This window comes from Melampsora larici-populina (assembly GCF_000204055.1).
Source record: "Melampsora larici-populina 98AG31 unplaced genomic scaffold MELLAscaffold_68, whole genome shotgun sequence".
NCBI lineage: Eukaryota > Fungi > Basidiomycota > Pucciniomycetes > Pucciniales > Melampsoraceae > Melampsora > Melampsora laricis-populina.
The window spans coordinates 240,336-260,355 of record NW_006768832.1 but is presented as its reverse complement, the minus strand read 5'-3'; the positions used below and the strand labels follow the sequence as shown (position 1 = coordinate 260,355).

At 39.8% G+C, this 20,020-nt stretch overlaps 3 protein-coding genes across 3 annotated transcripts; 1 reads left to right on the top strand and 2 right to left on the bottom strand.

Annotated features, from left to right (window-relative positions):
• Positions 1 to 6,901: 6,901 nt before the first annotated feature.
• MELLADRAFT_40213 (uncharacterized protein) lies at positions 6,902 to 7,951 on the bottom strand (the record flags this gene model as incomplete). Its single annotated transcript, XM_007417069.1, has 3 exons — positions 6,902 to 7,122; positions 7,204 to 7,735; positions 7,823 to 7,951. The coding sequence occupies 3 exons, from the start codon at positions 7,949 to 7,951 to the stop codon at positions 6,902 to 6,904; spliced, it is 882 nt and encodes a 293-aa protein (XP_007417131.1).
• Positions 7,952 to 9,213: 1,262 nt separating this feature from the next.
• Positions 9,214 to 10,245, bottom strand: MELLADRAFT_40202 (uncharacterized protein; the record flags this gene model as incomplete). The annotated part of the gene is made up of 3 exons (XM_007417065.1): positions 9,214 to 9,359; positions 9,430 to 9,535; positions 9,661 to 10,245. 3 exons carry the CDS (start codon positions 10,243 to 10,245, stop codon positions 9,214 to 9,216), a joined length of 837 nt encoding a protein of 278 aa, XP_007417127.1.
• A 7,639-nt stretch (positions 10,246 to 17,884) lies between these two features.
• Positions 17,885 to 19,449, top strand: MELLADRAFT_94250 (uncharacterized protein; the record flags this gene model as incomplete). Its single annotated transcript, XM_007417102.1, has 6 exons — positions 17,885 to 17,915; positions 18,019 to 18,041; positions 18,114 to 18,412; positions 18,547 to 18,901; positions 18,969 to 19,173; positions 19,256 to 19,449. 6 exons carry the CDS (start codon positions 17,885 to 17,887, stop codon positions 19,447 to 19,449), a joined length of 1,107 nt encoding a protein of 368 aa, XP_007417164.1.
• Positions 19,450 to 20,020: the final 571 nt, after the last annotated feature.

The window sequence follows — 20,020 nt, the reverse complement described above, 5'->3', positions numbered from 1 at the left end:
AGATCCAAAGGTGATGGGGATCTTTGTATATCAAAGGAATTGATGATGTAGATATGACTGAATGTGAGACATGAAGCCAAATAGATGTATGTATTACTTGCCTAATATGTACAGGTGATCAAGCCAGTGATTGAGCAATCTATGGACAAGGGAGAGTCAGATAAAAAGGGAGAGTTGAATAAAAAGCTGTTGCAAGAAATCAGTAAATTTGAATCGTGAAGTTAAGATGTTTGAGAACAAGAACATCTCACTTGATCTATTGAGTTTTCATAGATTGTTACTTTGAAAGAAAGGAGCTTGTCTTGAGTGTATCCGTTTTGTTGAATGATTTTATTTGTTTTACTATAGCTGATTTTACTGACTCACCTGATCCAATAGAATTGAGAAAGAATGGTAAATTTTGATTGGTTCATTGTATTTTGAATTGTGTGATCATTTATTGAACTTCAGAAAAATTGGCTTTGAAGTAGCATGATGAAGTTTTATTGTTTAAGTTCTTTTGAAATTCCTATTTCCATTCGGCTCAATCTATTCTTCATTGCTTTCATTTTGATTGTGTCAGAGTTGATTCAGTGGATAGAGATAAAGAAGAACAAACAAATTACCTGATTAAAGAATTTTTGAACTTTGTTGCATCTTTGTCTAGAGGTGGAGTAAAGAGTGATCAAACACAGGATATTTTCAAAGCTGTCAATCTGTGGATCATCAAAGTACAATGTCATCAGCACAAAGAACAAGATAGGAAGGACCAAGGATGATCAAATCAAAATGAGTCTTTGAAGAAGAGAAACAGAGGGAAACTTACAATAATATAAGTGAAATGATATTGTTAAAGGAAAATAAAGGGCATCACTGAATATGATAGGATAAAAAGAAAATCAAACAGAAAAGATTGATGTGAAGGACAGCCAAATTTACCATGATGTTACCAAGTTTGTTCTTGCAATCTATTACATTAATGTGGTGCAGTTGATGAACCTCGCTATTGAATATGCGAGAGTGAGGCTTCTTGTGATCAATCAACGTGTTGACGTTTGAGGGGGTCATGTGCAGAACGACTTAGAAGAACAACGGTGGTGTTGGTGGTTGGGTCCGCATGGGACTTATGTTAAGTTCGGAATCTGGATGGTCAATGGGATTTGGAGAAGTAACAACCTGTGACGTCACTGTCCCTCAAAAAAATAAAAAAAATAAAAATGAAAACCAAAAAATTCTAAAGTACAAATCTCGCTGGGTTCTCAAGAATTCGAGTCATCCAAGCTGATTCAGGTGCTGAGCACCTGGCTGACAAGTCCCGCTCACCCACATCAGCTCACCCGCTAAAAGGCTGGTACATCACATTAGTGTAACGTGATCTATGTGATCTCGCTGCTCACAGCGAGCTTATGTGTAGAACGGGTGACAGGCTTGGGTGAGGGCCACGTAGCCGCGCGGTCACACTGCTGCCACCTGTTCTACACAACCACTTGGCGTGGTCATACCCAACTTACATTTCACGTGGTCCCAGTTCAAAGTAGCCCCGTGGTGTACTAGTTACACATTGGTATATTATCCCTTTTTAAGTGTTGTAAAGCTCTTGTTGAGCTTTAAATACTACAATGCTCCACCAGTGCTTCCTCTTTGAGAATTTGTGGGTAGTGGAGTGTGTATCTAGTGGTGCATCATCATATGTCAGCCCTGAGTACATATACATGTACCCAAAACTAACATATAATATAAAAACATCATATAGAAAACTAATTACATATACATACAGTTAGTAAACAGTATGTAACGTGTAACAAATTATATAAAAATACCAATTACATATACAAGAACACTTGAAACAACATGTAATATGTAATAACATATCAACTACACCTCGTAACTCAGTGTCAAGAGTTAATATATTTATAGTACATACCAAGTACTTAATATTACTATGTGTAATTAAGTACAAACAATATAATCAATAATCAGTAATGATCCCTAAACCATTGTAGTGATAAAAACAAATATCACTACAATTAGGTTTAGAGAGGAGAGTATATAAACCCCTCCTCTCTCAGCCTTCAGGGATTTTGCCCCAAGCTTTATTACACACTACTTTTAAGAACAAATTAAAGTTCTACTGAAGTAACATCAAGAGTCTTATAAATATAAGACTAGTGATATCTTCATTACTTTAATCTGTTCCCTGATTAAAAGTAAGTAATACTCTTCACCTTCTCTGGTGCCTCTACTTCCCCTAGGTAGAACTCTCATAGGTTGGTGACCATATAACAACCCAAGGTTGGTGACCATAGAACAACCCAGGTTGGTGACCATAGAATAACCCAAGGTTGGTGACCATAAGAACAACCCAAGGTTAGTGACCATAGAACAACTAGTCTAGTGAACTTTACATCACTCTTTAATCTGTCAACTTGAAGATTAAAGGAAGGACTAGGATCCATCCTTCACTATTAACAATTGTACTACATTATCTTCCTTTCCTCATCCCTTTCTTTGTCTTTAATTCTTTGTAAATACTTTTATAATTGCAATATAAATCTATCTACTTGAATTATAAGATCCATTTTGCCCCATTAGTGAGCCCTGAGTACTCAAGAAAGTACCCAACCCTCACATCATATCTGGCAGTGTCATTAGCTTTGAGCTGCTCTGGGACAAATGTTTAGCAAACCTGATCTGAGATATTCTATATCCACTTTTTGACCATCTTATGCTTTAATATGAGCTGCATATAGTAGCAAGAAAATTGGTGAGATCAAGTCAAAGAGTATTGTACAGTAGCTGCATCAAAGTTCACCAATGAAGACCAAGCCTGACCAAGATTTCTTTACAGTCTTCTCTATTGGATTGACCTTGATATGGCCAGCCACTAAGCACATCATGGTCTCACCCCTGTGTTTGTAAATCATGATCCACAAACACACCAATAGTAAGGTCTGTTATATGGGCAATCATTTCTAACCTTGATTCAGTACATTGCACAGGAGAGCCCTGAAGATGTGGAACTGTTTGATTCATTGAACTTGACTTGTTTTCAGGGCGCGTTCACATAAGCAATTTCTGGTGAGAAACCACATTCTGCAAAATTTAAAGTGTCTATTTGGTGGTGCATGTTTCATTTTTGCATGAAAAATTTTCAGAACATGGTTTCTGGTCAGATATTTGTTAAGTGAACACACCCTCAATGAATCAGGGCATTACAAGTCAAAATCAAAAATTTGGGTGAATGAGGGGCAGATGTCAAATTAGCAAATGAAAAGTCAATCCCAAGTAAACAACAAGCAACTCTCAAGAGATACAATCAACTTTAACAACTACCAATATCAGGGATAAGTTTGAGGCAGGGTGCAGCAATGATCTTCTTTCTTTTCACCCTATGTCTCTTTGATAGGCTGTGTTTCTTTGTTTCCTTGTGTTTGGCTGCTTGTGTACCTATTGTTGTTATTGAAGACAAAGACTGTGAATAGGGGTTGGGCAAAAAACCAACCAACCAGTTTCCAAACACCGTTCAATCAAAGTTCAATCAAAGTTCAATCAAAGTTCAAATTTTTGGGAATACTTTCAAGATGGCTCAGAATTAATATCAAAGCCACTACGAACCAACCAACATTTTTATCTGTCTTTTTGCTTTCCAAAGATGTTGACCAGTATGATTTGTTTTGTGATCACGCCCACACTTTAACCATTCAAAAGCTCTTACAGGGAAAGCAATTTGTGGTGCCACAAGCCTCGCAAACACCCTTTTTGCACCTTTTAAAGATCCGTGAAAGTTGCAAAAACTTACCTGAGTTCTTCAAGCTGAGCTATTGGTGGGGCTGGAGGAGAAAAATCAGACCCAAAGACTGACTTTGGGTCTTTTTGGGTAACCTGGCACAGCAAAGGGTCTGTGAAACCTGCACCCAGTTGATTTTGGCCATCTTTGGCTGTTTTTGACTTGATTCTCAAGGGTGCAAAACCGGTTGGTCAGTTTTTTGCCCAACCCCTAACATGTAGTTAATCCTGCCCGCTGCAAGGCCTGTATGAGGTGGTGGGGCGCAAGCGGGTTATTGCTGAACTCCTTTGGGCATGTAGCAGTTTAGTCCCAATGGTGGAGCAAGAACGGCTTGGGTACACTAGAGCAGGTTTGTGCACCACTACACAAAAAAATAGCGGATTGAAGCGGAGTACTTCAGGTGTTGGTACCACAACATCAAATCTAAGCATGGTTGTCTTGTGCCATTGTCCAAACAAACCATAAACACAGATCTTTTCTTATGGCTTTCACCTACAACTTGTATTCTAATTAGAATCATATCAAAACAAATAAAAAACGTCTCTGCTTTCACAAACACAACTTGTGCCTGAGGGCTTCAACATATCAGACTTTGTTATGGTCAGAAACAACACAAAACCCCAAGGCACATATTCATTGCACCACAGGGCACACCTCTTTTCTGCACATATTATAAGCATTGTCTCAAATGTGAAATATGTGGATTTGACTATTTTCAGGCAGTCATTTTCTCATCTTTTTCAATCTTTGAAAGGAATGAGCAGAAAACCAAGCCCAGTCTTGTGTGTCGACATATAATCTAATCTCAATTAACTAAAAAACAGATATGTGAACGGGAACCACTGTGGGTGCTCTTACTATCTGCAATTTATTTTACATTTGACTCCAATGGTGTGCCAGTGCTATGCCACATAGGGGCATCTTAGCGAACTTCACACAGAACTTCTCAAGCTTTGATGAAGAAAGGGTAGATAAATATCATCTGTACCACTGTATTTCAGTTTTGATTTCTCCAGCCAATTCAAAGATTGTCCATTGCCATCGTACTCAGTGTGTTAGGATTGGTATACATACATAGATAATAAGATACATCATCAAGATATCTATCAAGCCAGCATGACAATAAGTTTTGGTGCGTCTTTTTTAAAAAATACAAGCAACATGACAACAGGGGAACTCCTGGAATCAAGTCTCAATTTTTATCAGTCTCTACAGGCGACTGTTATGACCTGTCACGCGTGTTACATGTAGAGTTCATACTAGTCTTGTCTCCCGTTGTACATATTGCTTTTCCTCACTTAGCAATCTACTATATTCACGAGACCACCCTTAAAGCTTCTCTTGCATCTCCCTCTCGAAGCTACAACATATTGCTAAGTCTCATCAAAAGAGATCCAAGAGAAGAATCACCAAAAGTAAGAAGAAATCAAAACGAACGATTAAGAAGAAAGTTAAAAGAAGTTAAGAAGAAAGATTTTCAAAGTTAATAAAGTTAAATTAAAGTATAAACTTAATCTGCACTCCGCAAGCAAAGTTAGAAGAAAGTTGATTACTCAGTATTACCACAGAAGTAACATTTAAAGAAGATAACTTATACCCCGCATAATCTCGAACACCACTGCATCCTTCCAAAACGCCAAACTTTAAGCTTCCCTCTAACTCAACGGACTCGGAGTCATCGGAAAAAGAATTCTACGAGACAGAAGAGACCGCAATGAATCCAGAACACGAACAGCCCTCTATGGCCGAGATTTTACGGCAAATGAGAGAATTAAACACTCAATTCTTAGAGGTCAAAGCAAGCTTAGCTGAAGAATCGCAGAAACGAGAAGAAGCTGAGAGAAGAAGTGACGAAGCAGAACAACGACTACGTCAATTTGAAACAACCCGCACTACCTCCACTCAACTACCTCACAGCTCCGCCCCGATCGCTCAGACCTCTGTTCCGCAAACGATTAGTCAAATAAAGCCTCCTAAGATCGCCACTCCGAATAAATATGATGGTACTAAAGGACAGAAAGCCGAAGTTTATGTTAATCAGGTCTGCTTATATATGCAAATGAATGCTGCTGCATTTGTGAACGAACAAGCTCAAGTTGCGTTCGCGTTATCTTACCTTGATGGGAAAGCCAGTATTTGGAGCCAAAATTTTACCAATCAACTACTCGACCAAGATAAAATGAAACAAGTTACTTGGAAAAAATTCATTGAATCATTTAAAGCGACGTTCTTTGACTCTGAAAGATTGGCTAAAGCAGAAAAAGAAATGAGGGCGTTAACTCAAACAAAGGCAGTGGTAGATTATTGGATTAAGTTTTCGGAATTAGCGTTGATAGTTAAATGGCCTGAGAATGTATTACTATCTCAATTTAAGCAAGGATTAAAGAAAGAAATCACGGTGCATATGGTACGGGACGAATTCAAGGAAGTTGAAGAAATGGCAAAGTTAGCTATTAAACTTGATAATGAAATTAATAAAAGAGACTCCAACACGCACCACCCAATTGTTTCGACCAACACAACTTCAACCTCAACCACTATTACTGATCCAGATGCAATGGATTGTTCGGCTTATCGTGTTAACATATCAAATGAGGAGTATAACAAGAGAGGAGCAATGGGAATGTGTTATAGTTGTGGTAAAGATGATCATTTTATTAGAGACTGTCCAACTAGAAAAAGACGTGGAGGTAGAGGAGGTTGGAGAGGTAGAGGAGGATATGGAGGTTATGGGAAATTCAAAAGTAAAGTTGCTGAAGTGGATGGTGTCAAGGAAGAAGAGAAGGACGATGGAAGAGCTGAAGCCTCAAAAAATGGAGGCGCTCGGGAGTGCTAGTGGTGCCACACTCGAGCGGTAATTACTTAACTGAAGATTGTAGTAGCTTAAATTCACTTGAAATAAAAGATACGCAAATCATTGATTTTGTTACTATTTTCGAAGTTAAGAGTGCCACCCCCATTGTTGCGAGAGCCTTAGTAGACAGCGGTGCTACACATGAAGCAATGAGCCACCGGTTTGTCTCTGCCAACAAGTTCAAGACGGACCCATTACCTCAAACCAGAAGTGTAACTGGTTTTAGTGGTCACGAGTCAAGAATCACCCATACTGTTGACCTCTGTGTCAACTCCATTGAATCAACACCAACCACCTTCATAATCACTTTGATTTAGAAGAATCTTCCTCCAAGGTAAATTAGAAAGCCAAGGATGTAGTTTGATGTGATTGAAATCTTTAGGTCTTCTTTTTGGATTGAAATCTGTTAACCAATAAATGAAAGATTGACCCTCTGGTTCCAGATCCGGATCAAGGGTCAAATCGCCATTCATGATCAATTTCATTAATTCATGAGAGTTTTCTGAATGATTCAAAGCAGAACAAAGGTATGAGCTTCAAACTTGATATCTTGATAGAATTATCAGCGATAGAAATCATTCACCTGGTGGATCCCCGTTGGCTATAGGAATAGTGTTGAAGTAAAGCTCGTGGGTAAGAATACCAAGAGAATACCAATCAATACTGAAGCTATAGTCTTCTCCTCTAATCACTTCAGGAGCCAAATAAACGATAGTGCCACATAAAGAACCTGTTTTATCATCATCAAATGAACTAACTTCCTTAGATAAACCAAAATCTGCAAGCTTCACGTGACCTTCATGAGTCAATAAGACGTTACTTGGCTTTAAATCTCTATAAATTATTTTAGATTGATGTAATTCATTTAATCCAGCGGAGATTTGTATGATATAATATCCAACTTGATCTTTGCTCAATTTGCCATTTTTTACTAATAAGTTATATAAGTCTCCCATCTCTGCGTATTCAATCACTATAAAAACGTATCTTGAATTCGCAAAAGTTTCGTGAAATTGTAAAACAAATGGTTTCTTTCTGAGTTTTTTCATAATCTTAATTTCAGATTCTATACTTTCTTTTTGTTTTGGACTTATAAGTTCCTGTTTATCGAGTATCTGAAAGGATTGTATCAAGAACCATGTTCACGATAAGAAAGTTGATACTCGAGGTCTTTGGAAAAAAATATCATGGGGTTCACTTACTTTGATAGCATAAACTTGTGAGGTTTTTTTACTTCTACTCAACCAGACCACCCCAAAAGCTCCTCGACCTATCTCTTCAACCAATTGATAATTCGCTATTGTTGTAGGGAGTGATGGATTACTTGACATGAAGGATAAAATTGTTCTTCGTCTAGAAATGGACGTTTCATGTTCTGTTAGACAGAACTCATTATAGCTAGACGGTATGGATTTCCTGCCAGCCTTCCGAGCGAATGTTCGTAAGCGTTTCAACATGTTTGATGTTTTGATGATTAAATTGTTTTTGAATCCAAGATGAAAGTAAACTAAAGTAAATATATGATATTTGAGTTCAAAGGTCTCTTGACCTGTCGTTCGATTTAGTCTTTGTATCTGCTCACAATATAGAAAGGGCATCAGCAACCTCAGCTCTTGGGCTTGTAACATTGCTGATGCAAACTCTGACCCTTTGAGCGAGAATGAGCAGACTTTTCACGCAAAATGACTTTGCGTTCGCATTTTGATATATGAGCAATGGCAATCGAGATTTCGACCTCACTTCAGACTCAAACTACAAAAAAGAAAGATAGACTGTGTGAGCCTTCTGATAAAATTATTCTAAAGAAAAGGTAAGATCCAGTAAAGACTTGACCATTTTGTTGACTTACAATTCTGGAGTCCTATCGTCACGCTTTTTTTACAGTGATTAACTCACTCGATTTGATTCCTTCACCCTCATCTCTGCTCAACAGTACTCTTGTTGGAACCATATACAGAGGTTCTCATCTGGTGAGCTCACCCCTGTTTAACTCAGGAGGAAAAACCAGGATAATCAATGTTGAAAATTCACCGAAGCTGACATCATAATCCACTCCGCGGGTCTTCTTACATCAGCACACTAACCTAACGTCAACACAACAAATAGAGATTATGGGACACTTGTGAATAAGTCTGATGGGTGCCAAATTATTTTTACTGGTCTGGCTCCGAAAATGATGATGTAAGTATAACTCCATTCAGAAATTGTCATGTGATCACACAAACCATCAAGGATCAAAGTTGAAATTTTCAAGGCCACTATGAAACTCAACAAGATAGATTCTATCAACAAATTGAATAGAAAGACCTACAGATCACGGACACTCCCAAAACCTTCTATCATTTGTAACAGTACACTCATCTCAAATCAACAATCTATTGACATCTGAAACACCCAGGCAAATAAACAAACAAGTCGCCATAGCTTTAAATAAATGACACGTACGCCAGAGAAGGTCCATGATTACCCATCCAACAACGACACAAAATTAAAAAACATAGTAGAAACTAGAAAACATAATAAAGAGTGACATTGTCTGACGATGCAAAGATAAAGAAGCGAACAATGATCTTCCAGATTCAAGTTTGACTGATTAAGGACTGTCTGATTTTGTGCTGATGATCTTGGTAGCAGCAGAAGTCACATCACTTATACTTCCTTCTACTTCATCCCAAAACCATCCTTCATAGAGGTACAACACTCCAAAGACCAAGAAAAGTATTGCACCTCCTAGAGTGACTGTGTTAGAGAGAGGAAACGTTCAAATGTCAGTATTTACAAATGCGTTCATTAACATCGAGCTGCTTACCGTGTTTAACTGAAATTTTAGTAGCCAACCAACGACCACCCATGACAGCCAAGAATGTACAAAATGCGTGCCCCAATACGGTACCAATGCATACCAGATATACACTCTGTTATAATCGCCGATCCACGAGAAGAAGGCACAACGATGTGAACAAAATAATTAAGCCGTCAGACTCCGTCAAATCATTGAATAAAAATACGAAATGTATAATTTGAAATGTGAATTACGAACATGAGCGGCTCCAAGTGCGATAGTTGAGATTTGGCTACGGTCTCCCCACTCGGCCAAGAAGGTCATAATAAATGTTTGAACAAAGACTGGTGAGAGAACTAGGTAAACCAAGTTCTTCAGTCCGTTCTGAGTTTGACTTTTTGATCTCTTATGACGAGGTCTTCCCGGTGATCCCTTGTTACCACCACCCGTTAAAAGTCGAGGAGGTGTCGATTTTGGACTTGAGTGTCTACCCTGTTCTAATGAATTGAACTCGGCTGTGGTTACATCCATATCTACTTCCTTTTCCCTAATTTCATCTTCAACTTCCTTCATCTCTTCTTGAACTTTTCCTGTACCCGATTCCATCACAAGACCTTCGTGTAACATCTTGACCCCAAAGACCAGGAAGAGTCCTGAGGCCGCTAGAACTGTGTAACGTCGGGAGATGAGAGTGGGTAAGATGTGTCCTAGACCTGCTGAGAGTATGGACATGACCAGAAGAGCTGAGAAGGCCCCCAGGAAAATCACCGATCGAGAATGTCGCATGGCTAGCAAGGCAGCCAGCAGGAATGTCTTGTCTCCGATCTCAGATACGACAATCATCACTGGTATTTATTTAGAGGTATGAGAGTCCATGAGTACGTTGTTTATGTTGAGAGATTCGATCAGATTCGTAGTTTGATGCTTTAGTCACTTGTATTATAGCTGGCGGATCTGAAAAGACTTGCCTATTGCTCGATCCAGACCAGCCAAGCTAGGTAAATAAGAAGACAAAATAGGATTTGAAAAGTCTGACATCGAATCTGAAGACATTGTTGCTTTCGAGGATGAATGAGAGGCGCTGTTCCTGTGTGAGAAGTTGAGGTTCGTTGCCAGACTCAAAAGATGATTCACGTTGTACTAAATGATGACCACTGAAGTGATATAAGCATATTCCCTTCGGTGGAATATAAATATCCTTCTACTTGAACTCTATCTTCAAGCAGCTTCAAGCTCTTGCAAGCTGCCATGGTTATTGTGCGAGCTCTAGATTTTCTTGACCAGTGACTCAAAGTCTGGGGTTTCAATAGGTTTCACTGTTTCTGAATTGACAGCGTATTTTTGAACATGCAATCAAAACATTTCTTCACGCAAAAATCACTTCAGGTTCTCACTGCATTAGTATTTGCGTGAAGAAGATTTGCTCTCAACTTGTTATAGGCAATAATACAATGATGATCTCATTTGAAGAGATGTGATCTCATTTGAAGAAATGTTGAGATCTTTCTTTTGAAAGATAGAGCACAGTATGTTAGCTGATAGAAACTGTAGGTCTAAGAATCTGATTTTATTAGAGATTGACATGAAAAACCTATTCATGCATCAAAGGAGGCTCCCGCTATGTCACACCCTCACATTTTGATTTGGATACCATGGGCTGGATGTGGCAATTTATTCAGAGATGCCGATGACGAAGGACGAGTAACCCTCAAGGGCTACATTAATTACGGTGAGGCTTTTGGTAAGTCCTTGTTGCCGGTAATCAACATGGAAGCGATATTGGACGAGTTCAAGAAGATGATGATCAAGAAACCCAACAACAAGGTTGGGTTTTGTTTTGACATGATGAACCCAAAGACTCAAGAACGAACTACTTCTAAGGCAAGTCAAATAATCTTCTCGATCTCAATCTTGAAGTGATACTTCCACTAACATCTTGAATTAACAAATAGGCATTGAAATTCAACCAAGCAATGTACCATAACATTCCTGATGCATTGGCTCCGGCTCAACAAGATGAGATAGAGATGTTGGTACGTTTCTTTTACCTTTATTTTCTTGTTTTCAATTTTTTTCTGATAAATCATACTCTTCATTGCTCTTCTACAACAGAGTATAGATATTGATGCAGCAGTTCAGGCCTAACTAACGACGTTGATGGCCTTGTATAGTGATTTCTCGATTAACGGCAGGGAGTGCATGGGATGTCTTAACATCAAGAACCCCGACCAGGCGATGTCAATCAGTCATCTGGGATTTTATCTGGGTAAATGATCTTGTAAGTTCCTCTCAGCTCCAATCTTCATCTTATTTTATGAAACCACAAGACTAACTATCCTTGATCTTTTTGACACAGGTAAAAAAGAAACAAGGCGTCACAATCAGGAAACCACCTCGCGGCCCGGAGTTCAAATGGGTTTCCTTGGTTCCAACATCAAAATCAAACAACCAATCAACCTCTAATTCTGCGCTCGACACCATCAGTGCTCTTCTGGCCTTGAACAACAACAAAAACCAAGCAGCTGTTGCTGCACCTGCAGCTGCACCTGCACCTCAATCAGATTCACCAGCCTCAGGAACCCCTCCTCCGATTGAGGACTACCTCAAGTGTTCTTTGATCGGCCCAGAGGATCAAAAAACTCGACACCTTTTCAAGAAATATAATATTGTGGACTTCGAAATGTTTTTCTCCAAAGAGCTTAGTTTTGCAAAGATGAGAGAGTTTGGGTTTGAATTTGGACCTGCTCTTTGCCTTCATCAAAAGCCTGCGTTGTATCAAGAGGACCTCAAGAAGAGAAACAGATCGGCTCTGTCTTCTTAATCCTTCTTTCTTCCACCCTCAAAAAAAATGTACTGATCCGCCCTCTTCTCAAAGAGTACTGTTAAAACTTGTAGCTACAGTATACTATAACTAAAGTACTCGTATACATTATTATCTGCCTGTTTTTTATGCCTGTTGTGTGATGAAATGGTTCTTTAGTGAAACATTTAATGCTCCAAACTACTCACTCAATGTTTTGAGTCATTGATTCGATAAAACTGAGATATTATCATATTGACAGAAGTTCATGATCGGTTCATGATCATGAACTGTTGAACTATCAAAATCAGTTCATGAACTGTCAAACTGTCAAACTGTCAAAATCAGTTCATGATCATGAACTGATTTTGACAGTTGCTGACTAACACGGAAATCAGTCCATGCCATCGCATCAATTGTAAAGTAGTTTGCTATTTGAATCAAATTGATTCATGTTCAAGTTGCACTCAATTGTGTTCAGAGTAGAAAAAAATAAGTTCATTTCTTCAATCATTTTGGATAACATACATGTTTTTGATTTTTTTAGAAATAGAAACATGAAGAAATTTTACAACTTTGTTCTTCACACCTCTGCATACTCTTTTTTTCTGTACCCACAAGTCACATAAAGACTCTTAATGAATGTGCTGGTGCAAATCTGACTCATTACCCTCTTCATACAACCCATCTTGTCAAGCGCCTCAGCAAAAAGCCCGTTCCGACAAAGGGCATCCTTGAACACCTTGAATGTTCCCTTGATTGGGTTGAAAGACGGCGAATAAGGTGATAAGTAAACTAGGACAACCCCTACTGCATTGCACAGCGCTTCAATGGCTCCACGGTGATGTGTCAACACGTTATCCAAGACCAAGACCGAGTTTTGCTCTGGGTAAGGCCGCGTGACAGGAAGCTTGATTCAAATCCAAGATAATCAATTTAACTTGCTCAATAACAATTGAAAGAGAGAGAAAACACTTACTAAAACATGTTTTAAAAACGCTTCGAATTTGTTTTGGTGGTAGGCATTCACCTTGGTATTGACTGCCATTAAACCCAACTCACAGATTGACGCTAGCATGCTATAGTGAGAACCAGCCCTGGTGCGTCTCAAAGCCTTTGGACGTTCTCCTTTTTGAGATCGAACCTTGTTCCTTTGCACATCCTGTGGCCAAAGACCGGTCTTGTCTTCATATATATAAGAACAAAATGAAATCAGGATCATGGAGATTGTGGATTGGAATAAAGAAGTGAAAGTTTGACTAACCTAAGAATACCAAACACTTGGTGGCAAATGAGCAACTTGGCCGGAATAGATTGCTCGACGTTTGGGTGATTGATTGATGTCGACCTTGGAGGCTTTGTGAATTGTAAGAAAGAGCCTTTCTTTTAGATCATTTGCTATGGTTTGTTGACAAGCGATGAGATCGGTGTGATCATACATCGCTTCTTGGATCTCGTCTAGGAACATTGTCGGATTGGCTTCGAGGAGTTCAACCATGAACTGACAATCAATGTCCGAGTGGATGGTTTTACGACCGTGTTTTTCGTAGGTAGCCGGGCTCCTCACAACTGCTTGAGTCTTGTCGTAGAGAGACTTCCACCGAGAGAAGGAATGGGCTGAGATTGCAGTGGTCAAGTCTTCGTTGATCGATTTCATCGTTTGACCCGCCATGAACTTCGTGAGGGCGATAACTTTCAATTGAGCAGTATATTTGACGTAAGGCATGATGGGATAGATGAAGAAAACGAAAGATTAAGAAAATAAGAAGGCATTTGAGGGAGATGTGGTGGCTGAATAGCTGAGCTGTTGAGCAATTTGGTCAACAGCCCCAGTTCAAAATTCAATGCAAGTACAAGGCTATGCTTATAGCTTTGCCTGTATTGCTGTGAAGGAAGTAAAATAAAAATCAAATCGGCCAAGCGATTCTGGTTTGACTGTACCCCGTCCGAGCGGGTCTTCTCTCAAGGCAGAGGAATCCTTTGCTATCAGCGCTCATCTTTAACACCCAAAAAATTAGAAATGATTCTTTGTGTAACAGAATGGTACCGCACATTCGGTGCATTGTACAATGCTGATGTTATAGTCTGCAATCACCTCAAAATGTTGATTGTAAAATCTCTACTTCACAGATATCACATCCTCATACTCTCATTAACTCTCCAGTGTTCTCAAAATCATCTTACTTTGTTTCCTTGCTTTACAAAGATGATTGCATACACCATTTGTTGATTCCCAAGATTGATGATGAAGGAGTCGTTCAGACTCATCTGACTTCATTTTTTTCAAGTCAAATCGGGGAATACCCGGAATTCCCCAATCCCCGTCCCCTAAATAGGGGACAGAGATCAATCCCCGTCCCACGGGGGTTTAACTTCAGAGACCACCGAATCATTCGGGGACGGGGCAAGGGCCTAAATATCAACGGTGTAAGTTTGAACTTTACATTGATAATTTTATCATCGAACCTTCTTGAAATGGTTGACTGATTTAGACCTTTGCCCCGGCCCCGGAATTCCGGGGACTCCACGGGTCCCGACCCCGCGAGGTCGGGATGCGGGAGGCAATTTGGGACAGGAAATCCCGCGGGGAGCCGCGGGGGCGGGAGTCGGGAGCCCAGCAAAATCCCCACACTCCCCACAGTTTGGAAGACACTCTGGGGGGGGAGATGGGAGTTGTTTTGCATTGACAAAGTGGTACATATTTGTACTTTCAATTTCATAAGACACATGTTTGTAAGTAGACTAATTTATTTATAATCCCTAATCATTGAGGCAATCAAAAAAAACTGGCCCAAAGGCACGATACCATTCTTTAACACAAAGAAGACGCTAAACAGTAGCCGGATTGAGTGCTGATCTCTGATGTTGGAGGACAGCACGCCCTTCAGAGAAGACGTGCTCAGAGGGGCAGCTGGTTGCCAGAATAGCGAGGTAAGCCTGTGCCATCGCAGACAGGGCAGGGTAAGCCTTCACCCTTCCCTTCCAATAGGCAAGGATATGGTTGTCCTTGTGCTCGAGGGGCTCCAAGAGGTAACGGGTAATCTCGTTTGTGACCAAATTATTGTCACCGAGATCTGGCACCCCAAAAAGTTTGGTGTCGAGTGATGTAGCAGGTGTGAGAGTTGGAGCTTGGGTATTGATGATGTCAGGAGTGGCAAAGCTGGCATAAGCCTGTGCCGCGTCGATAAAGTCCGCTTTCAATGAGTCTGACGAGTGACCACATATAGAGAGTGAGTCAAAGTGAGTTTTGTAAAACTCCAGCTTCACACAAGGATCAAGGATTGTCGCACAAATGGGGCCTGGCTTCTTTAACGCAGCAGTGAGGTAAGTTCAAAGTTTATTGATCATGTCGTCCGCTGCTGGGATAAGCTGAGCCAAGTCGTATGTGTACCGAACCTGAGTTTGGGAGAGATGTACAAAGTCAGTGTGGCGAAGTTAAGGAGGTGAGCAGAAGAAAGAACCCACTGCTTGTAACTTATTAATCACAACCACATAGATAGGAATAACAGTGTTGATTGTAGGATACCTGGTTGCACAGAGACGCTCGGTAGCATCACTAAGAGGTTTGAGAAACTTCATCATAACTTCGAGTTGCTTCCACTCCATCGACGATAATTTGGACTTTGCGCCCTCCGGAGTGGCCGAGAATTGTTCGCAGGCAGTCCTACACAATATCAAATCATTGAATATCAGTGAAATGATATCGTTAATGATCATGAAAAAAAAACCTTACCTGAGTAACAAGGCGCGCTCAAACATAGCGTAGGTGGAATTCCATTGAGTTCAAACATCAAGGATTAGACACTCAGCCGCGGTTGGAGTGGGTAAGTTGGATGGAAATAGACGGATGAAGTTCCGAAACGCCTCGAGGCGCTGAGGACTGCCACGAGTGTAGGTAGCAAGACCGTGGACTCGTTTGTAGACAGATGCCATGTCCACATGGGCTCCATCGGGAGTGTCAACAAGTGCGTTGATCGCCATTCAATTGGATGGAGTATCCTCGGTCGAGTCTTCAACAAGAGGACCAAGGACCTTGAGGCCAGCTTGAGCAGCTAGGTTCAGTACATGGGCTACACAGCCTAAGAGTTGCTTGTCAGCCTCAAAAGTACCACCCAAAGCGTTTTCAATCTCTTTGGCCATTGTGTTGTTCGAAGATGCATTGTCGGTAGTGATTGAAGCCAGGTTTTTGAGACCACCGTAACGCTTGATTGCTTCCATAAATAATTCAGCAAAGTTCTTTCCAGTGTTAGCTCCTAAAAGTAAGTGTCAGTAAAAAAACAAACATTGAGATGAGAAAATTCAATAGAGATAGACAACTTACCCTCAATGTGCGGGATACTAAGAAGGATATCGACCTTCTCAAATTTTGAATTGATCATATGAGCAGTAATAGCCATAAACGCGGTGTTATTGGGGGCGGTCCAAGCGTCAAGGGTGTAAGATACAGCAGGAGCTTCAGCAAGGAGTTGTCCTTTGAGGTGATCTTGATGGAATAGAAAGACTTCTCGTAAGTGTCGAGAGAGAGCATCCTCTTTGACCAGCATAGACGTGGTTTCTTGGTTACAGAGACGAAGTAAGGTGGTGAAGGACTTCTTCTCCATCATCGCAAAAGACAGGTCGCAATCACTAATGAGATAACAAATCACCATCTTTAACAAAGCAGTAGACAAGCGAGGCTTCGAGAGAGAAGGAAACAAAGAACATGGATGAGAGGCAAGTTGAAACTGGTCCATGTGGAAGAAAAAGAACAAGAAAGAAATGAAAATAGCTCGCTTTACATACCATCTTTTTGGTCTTCCCACTCTCCACGCATTGGTCGATCATGCCCATACGTTTGGTCCTCTTGTTGGGATCTTCAAGCTTGTGTTTGGAGGTCAGGTGATCGGACATGCCCTTTGTGCTCGATTGTGAATCACGAGCCAAGAGGGCCCCACATTCAATCCCTCATTTCGAGGTAACAGAGCACTGTACCTTTTTCCCGCAGGCGCTGGGGTTGAAGTGAGTCCATACCCAGCTTCGTTTACCGTTGTTGTTGGTCGTGCTGACATTCGAATCCTGATTATCGCCGGCTTCCCCCACTGCTGAATCGCCAGTGAGATTGATTTGATCCATTCGGATATCAAATGGAACAAATTGAAGTTAACTTTGATAAGAAAGGGCTTTTGGGGAGGGGGAAAGTGGAAATAAAAGGTAACCCCGGGTTATAAACGATGAAATCGAAACACTAACCTCGATGAAAAATTTCTTTGAAGCCCTTGAAAGTCGCACTAGTCGCGATTGAACCGAATACTTACCTCCTTGCGTCGTGAGGCAAGCTTCATACCCCTTGGCGTGTCTTCTTTCGGATTTTGGTGGGTTTTTTGGATTTTTTGGATTTTTTTTGGAGGTACCCCCCGCATCCCCCGGCCTCCCGCCGGGAAATCCGAGGGCGGGCCTCGGGAAAAAAATTGTACCTCTCGGCTTGCGGGGGTCCCGCGGGTTCGGGCTGCGGGGTAGGTCGAAGTGGCCGGGGAGTGGCCGGGGCGAAGGTCTAGACTGATTCCGTTTCCTTGAAATGAATATATAGGAACATATCGATTACTGTGGTTTTTCAGTCTTACCAACTGCTATTGAATTCGATTTGATGATAGATGATAGCATGTTCATTCGATCATCAACCCGATTCAAGTTCTGAAGATCAATATGATATACGATCAAACCGTTTTCGCAATTCGTTGAAGTTTCTCTATCAAATACAAATCCTCAATTTCAATCACATCAGTTCTCTTTTACGTTTGATTCTAATCAAACTCATCATCATATCCCTCGTCCTACAGGTGGTTGGGTCAAGTATGTCCAGGTAATGTTCTTCATCGTATTCATACTTACATTCATCAATTTAATTTCTGATCGGTCAATTTTCTCATTTTAGGCTTCATTAGAATCAGTTTTGAACTCGATAGAAAATGTTTATCAAGTTTCAGTTCCATCCAAAATTAATCTTTTATTTGATGGGAATTTACCAATCGGATCCGGACTTTCATCATCAGCTACAATGACCATTGGATCAGTTCTAAGTTTTAGAAGATTATTGAGTCGTAAATCAAAAGTCATTAAGACACATTTGGTAATCAAATTAGCAATCGAAAGTGAAAGATTATGCCGGATTAGTGTAGGTGGGATGGATCAAACTGCCTCAGTTTTTGGTGAAATCAATAAATTACTTTACATGTGAGCACTTTCATTTCTCCTGTTCAATTTTCAATTTTGTTCATTGACTCATCTATTTGTTTGAATTATGTTGACAGTCAATTCACTCCAGATTAAAAAGTAATCCCAATTTCATTTCCAACAAACCCGCCGAGTACATTTGTGATCGCCAATAGTTTAATCAAATCCACCAAATTAGATGCAGCAAAACATCAATATAATCTAAGAGTCATTGAAACTAGAATCGGAAGTAAATTGATCATAAAGCACTTTTTACCTAAAACTTCATCACAAAATCATGTCAATTTAAAAGGAATCATGGATCAAATTGGCCGGGAAACTGATGTAATGAAGCATGAGGTATTAGGTGATGAAAATGGTTTAGAGATTGGTCATGTTTTGGAGATGTTGGAGATCGGGATGGATCAGTTTGTTACTGAGGTGGAGGATGGGATTGAGGCTATACCTTTGAAGGGTAGATATATGGTTTTTAATCGAATTCGACATGTTGTTCGTCATTTTTGTTTCATCGACTAATCTTAAATTCTAATCATCTATTGAATTTCTTTTTTTTCAGTTAACCGAAGCCAAACGTGTAGAAGAATTTAAAAATTTAATTCTTAATCAAACTTCTGAAACTGAAGATATATTGGAAAAATTAGGAAACCTTATGAATCTATCTCATCAAAGTTGTTCAAAAGATTATGATTGTAGTTGTCCAGAACTTGATGAATTGATTGAAATCGGTTTAAAATATAAATCATTAGGATCACGTCTCACAGGTGAGTTCTTGGATTTTTCTTCAATGTCTTTCTGACACCTTTTGATTTACGTATGTTTCTTTTGGGGACGGCGAAAATATAGGTGCTGGTTGGGGTGGATCTACCATTCATTTAATTAAAGATGAAGATTTAGATGAATTTTTAAATGGATTAAAACAAGATTATTATTTAAAACGGTTTCCAAATATACTTCAAGATGAACTTTCATCAGCTTTATTTAAATCTAAACCTAGTTCAGGTTCATGTATCTTAGATTCATCATTTTTTCTTATGTAATCATTTTGGTGTTTTGTTTCACAATTATCTTTTTGTTTTGTTTTTAAGACAGATGATGTATGATGTACTTTTTTGAAAGGTTCGGTGAGCAGAAAGGAGGTTTGTAAGCATTGTTTGATAAACAAGTAAATAAATCTTTCTCGTATCACAATCAAAGTGTTATTTGGCTTGTCCATGGAAGACTTCATTTTACCTATGCAAACACATTGCGTTTGTTTTACCACTGCAACATCAAATTCCATGATTCTTCATAACAGACGCCTGGGCACAGTTTTTATGGCTTTTGAAGGCAGACTTATACATATTGGGGGCGCTGAGATATGTCTTGAGGCGTGAATACATTGGGAAAAAATGAACGGGTACCCTCAAGTAGCATCTTTTATGAATGGAAGACGCAGGTGAGGAATGTGATGAAGCGTGAGAAGTAGAAAGCTTTGGGTTTAAACAGACAAAAACTCAGTAAATACCCTCAAATATTAGCCATATGACCTGCCTTAAAAGTCTTCGGTCTATTTGAGGCATCAGTATCACATTTGTAGCTATCAAACAACTTCATCGACTTGCATTTTTT